Below are 3,128 nucleotides of genomic sequence, written 5' to 3' on the forward strand. Positions count from 1 at the left end.
TTACTTGTTCCTCTTTTTCCTGCAGCAAAGTGGTGTCAATTCAGCTCGACAGCCCCCAATCTTAACTTCGAAGGAAAGGCACTCGACTTCACAGCGCCCATCCAGTTTCTGACACTGTATCTCTCTGTATATTCCTCCATGGGCTAAAGTGAAGAAAGCAGGGCTTCAGTTACCCAGTCATTGGTGACCGGAAAGCAACACGACATCACCCGGGCCAAATTCACAACTCCCCATTACTGACTCTCCTGCAGACACAGAGTACACGCCTAGAGATCAGAAAAAGCACATGCCACCTGAACAACCGTGCGGGAGCCCAGATTCCCCACACAATTGTTACAGTGTCCTTACTTTGTATTCAATTCCCTCTGCCACAGTCATTTCTAGGATATCTAGAAGCAGAGTATTTCTTCCTGGGAGGGAGGCAATATACTTTGTAATTCCAATAAACAGTCCTTTCCAATATGTGATTTTTTCACATCTCCAAATTAATAGTCTAGGATATACAACAAAATGTAAAGACGATGCTGTTGACACTGTAGGCAGGTCAACGATAGTCCACATGCACTGCTGTGTGGTTGTGAAGTTTCACAATTTTAGGTGCAAAGATAAAAGAAACGAGGTACTGGTCTGCTTTGTAAACATACCAATGGAATGATGATTTTAATTCTGGAATTTAGAGTGGCATAAGCAATGGATTTTCCTTCAGAACAAAGGCTAAGCTGAGGAGAGTAAAAATATTTTGAGAGGAATGATTGAGAAAAGTTTTTAGTGATATGTGTTCTCTGGAGAAATAAATAGAAAGAACAGGCAGTTACTCTCAAAAGGAAATTATTCTTGGAAAGTACAGCTTTGGGGCGGGGGAAAGAATACATATGGTTGTCATATAACTGCCTGACCTCCGAGAAAAGAGGCTGGGGCAGAAACTAAGAAACTGATTTGATAAATGAGATTTTGAACCCTGAGGGCATGTTTTTATGCCTGTTTTCAAAAGGGCAATACGACTACCACCTCCCAGGAAGCCCCTCCTGATCCCCCAGTTAGAACCATGCTTCTATTTCCGTGGCTTCTCTTTATAGTTTGCGTCTTTTATGGCACTGAAGGGAACTGTTTTGTACTACACTCTTTTGTGCATCTTTCCATCTCATCCATTCACTTATTTACACATTTGAAATGTATCAAACACCTATTTACTATTCTGGGCAACCTGTTTTTTACCGACACAGAAATAATGAAATCATAAACCTCAAGCAAATTAAGGGTGAAGACCATGCTCTGATTACATTTTTGACTTCCACGTTACCTACTTTTGCTATAGTGCCCAAACAATTTCTCATTAAGTGGTAGGCACACATTTCATATCTATGAGGACTGACTGTGTAATAAATAAGTGTAGAAATCCAGGAAACATGAATAAGTAAAGTGCTTCATGATCATTGGGGAACCCCCATTAGAAATGGCTTCATAACAGAAGGGATGAAGCGTTGTTGAGAAGGGATGATATAAAAATTTCTTAGGGGGGGCGCCTTGGTGGTGCAGTCCGTTGGGCTTCTGACTCTTGATTTTGGCTCAGGTCATGATCTCAGGCTCATGGGCTCTGCGCTCACTGGGGAGTCTGCTTGGGTTTCTCTCTCTCTCTCTCCCTCTGTCCCTCCCCCATCTCTCTCTCTCTAAAATAAATAAATAAATCTTTTTAAAAAGTTTCTTAGGGCTAGAGTCTTGGCTGTACTGAGCAAAAAGAGACCATTTCAAAGCTCTCAGAGATTGAAAAGAAAACTAATCAAGATGCTAGTTGTTTAAATGATATAATTTTCCGTCAGTATGTGAGAACTAGGAAGAAATTCTAAATAATCTAAGATTAGAAAATTTGGAACAACTAGTAAGACATAAAAAAATAGACTAAGAACCTCTTATCATGAGTTTAGTCTCATTTAGGCTACAAAAATTATAATTCTCTAAATTAACAAGTGTGTTTGGAATTTGCCTCTGAAGTGTTCTCTCATTTTAGAGCAATCACTTTGGCATATCCTGAAGCTTGTGTTGAAGATTACAGAAGAAGGAAAGCGATCTAAATGTAAAGAGAAGTCTAAACCCCTTGGTAGAGCTTTGAGGGAAATTAACCAGATGCTCTTCTGGGTGGAGCTAGTCTGGCTCAGTGTGGTCCTGTTGTTTTGTGTCTAAGCTCAAGAAAAGATTTCCAGTAACTGGCTTGTCTTGGGACCTTTTTAGAACACAGGGATGAGTCACAGATTTTTCTAAAACCTGAGCTTTTTTTTCAAAAGACAGATTGCCATCCTTACATCTATTAGGATTTTCTTCTTACCTGAGAAAATGTGAACAAGGAGAATGAGAACAGCAGAAATTAAGAAAAAGATTCTCATGGCTCCAGACATCAGTGTAGAGAGGGTACAGTTGCTAGAATGCAGCTCTTTTATCAAGGGAAGTTGATTAAAACAAGTTCTACAGCTCTGGAAGGGCTGGAAGTCAACTTCGGTTTGCAATGTTCATTAAGAAGAAACTATCGTTCATGCTCCACTGAATAATGTGTAGGCTGCTGGATCAGGTGTTACTCCAATGATGTTTTGGGGAGAGTAAGGCTTTTCTCCTGCTTGTGTTCCTCCATTCTACGTCTCTGCCTCTGCATCTATTTTTCCCTGAAGCCCCATTTTAGGTACCTCCACTTCCAGAAGGTCTCTAACCCCCATTTCTTTTCTTCTTCTCTAAGATGTTACATTCAACTTGGTCTCTTATAAGATTGACTTGGCAGTTATTAATGGGTGCCTGGTAAAATTGCTTTTCAAAAATTATAGTATATGAAAAATTTTTATCCGTCCAATGTGACTGTAAGCTCCACGGAAGAATGACTCTCCTTCCAACCTTTTCTTTCCATTCGTTCCTCGTGACAGTGCTTTGCAGCAGTAGATGTTCAAAATATATATGGGCTCTTTGACTTATTAATTGATAGCTGCTTAGTTAGAGGAACCCATGAAACAAGTAATATGGAAATCGTTATTAAATGCTCAAAGTTTTTACATTTGTAAGATATTATTATTAAGAATAATGGCATTATGATTAAATATGACCATATCTCATATGTTATGGGAATAGCTTTCATTCAACAAATATGGGTT

At 39.3% G+C, this 3,128-nt stretch overlaps 1 protein-coding gene across 1 annotated transcript; it reads right to left on the bottom strand.

Moving 5' to 3' along the window:
- DEFB107B (defensin beta 107B) lies at nt 1-2,390 on the bottom strand. Its single transcript, XM_027597445.1, has 2 exons — nt 2,321-2,390; nt 1-143 (listed from the first exon to the last, which is right to left on the bottom strand). The coding sequence occupies exons 1-2, from the start codon at nt 2,388-2,390 to the stop codon at nt 1-3; spliced, it is 213 nt and encodes a 70-aa protein (XP_027453246.1).
- Nucleotides 2,391-3,128: the final 738 nt, after the last annotated feature.

This window comes from Zalophus californianus, chromosome 2 (genome assembly GCF_009762305.2).
Source record: "Zalophus californianus isolate mZalCal1 chromosome 2, mZalCal1.pri.v2, whole genome shotgun sequence".
Lineage (NCBI taxonomy): Eukaryota > Metazoa > Chordata > Mammalia > Carnivora > Otariidae > Zalophus > Zalophus californianus.

Bases quoted from the DNA above. Each gene is read 5' to 3' on its own strand.
- DEFB107B (XM_027597445.1), bottom strand. From the start codon at position 2,390: ATGTCTGGAGCCATGAGAATCTTTTTCTTAATTTCTGCTGTTCTCATT. The intron at 144-2,320 runs GTAAGAAGAAAA...TCTTCACTTTAG, and splicing joins CCTTGTTCACATTTTCTCAG to CCCATGGAGGAATATACAGA.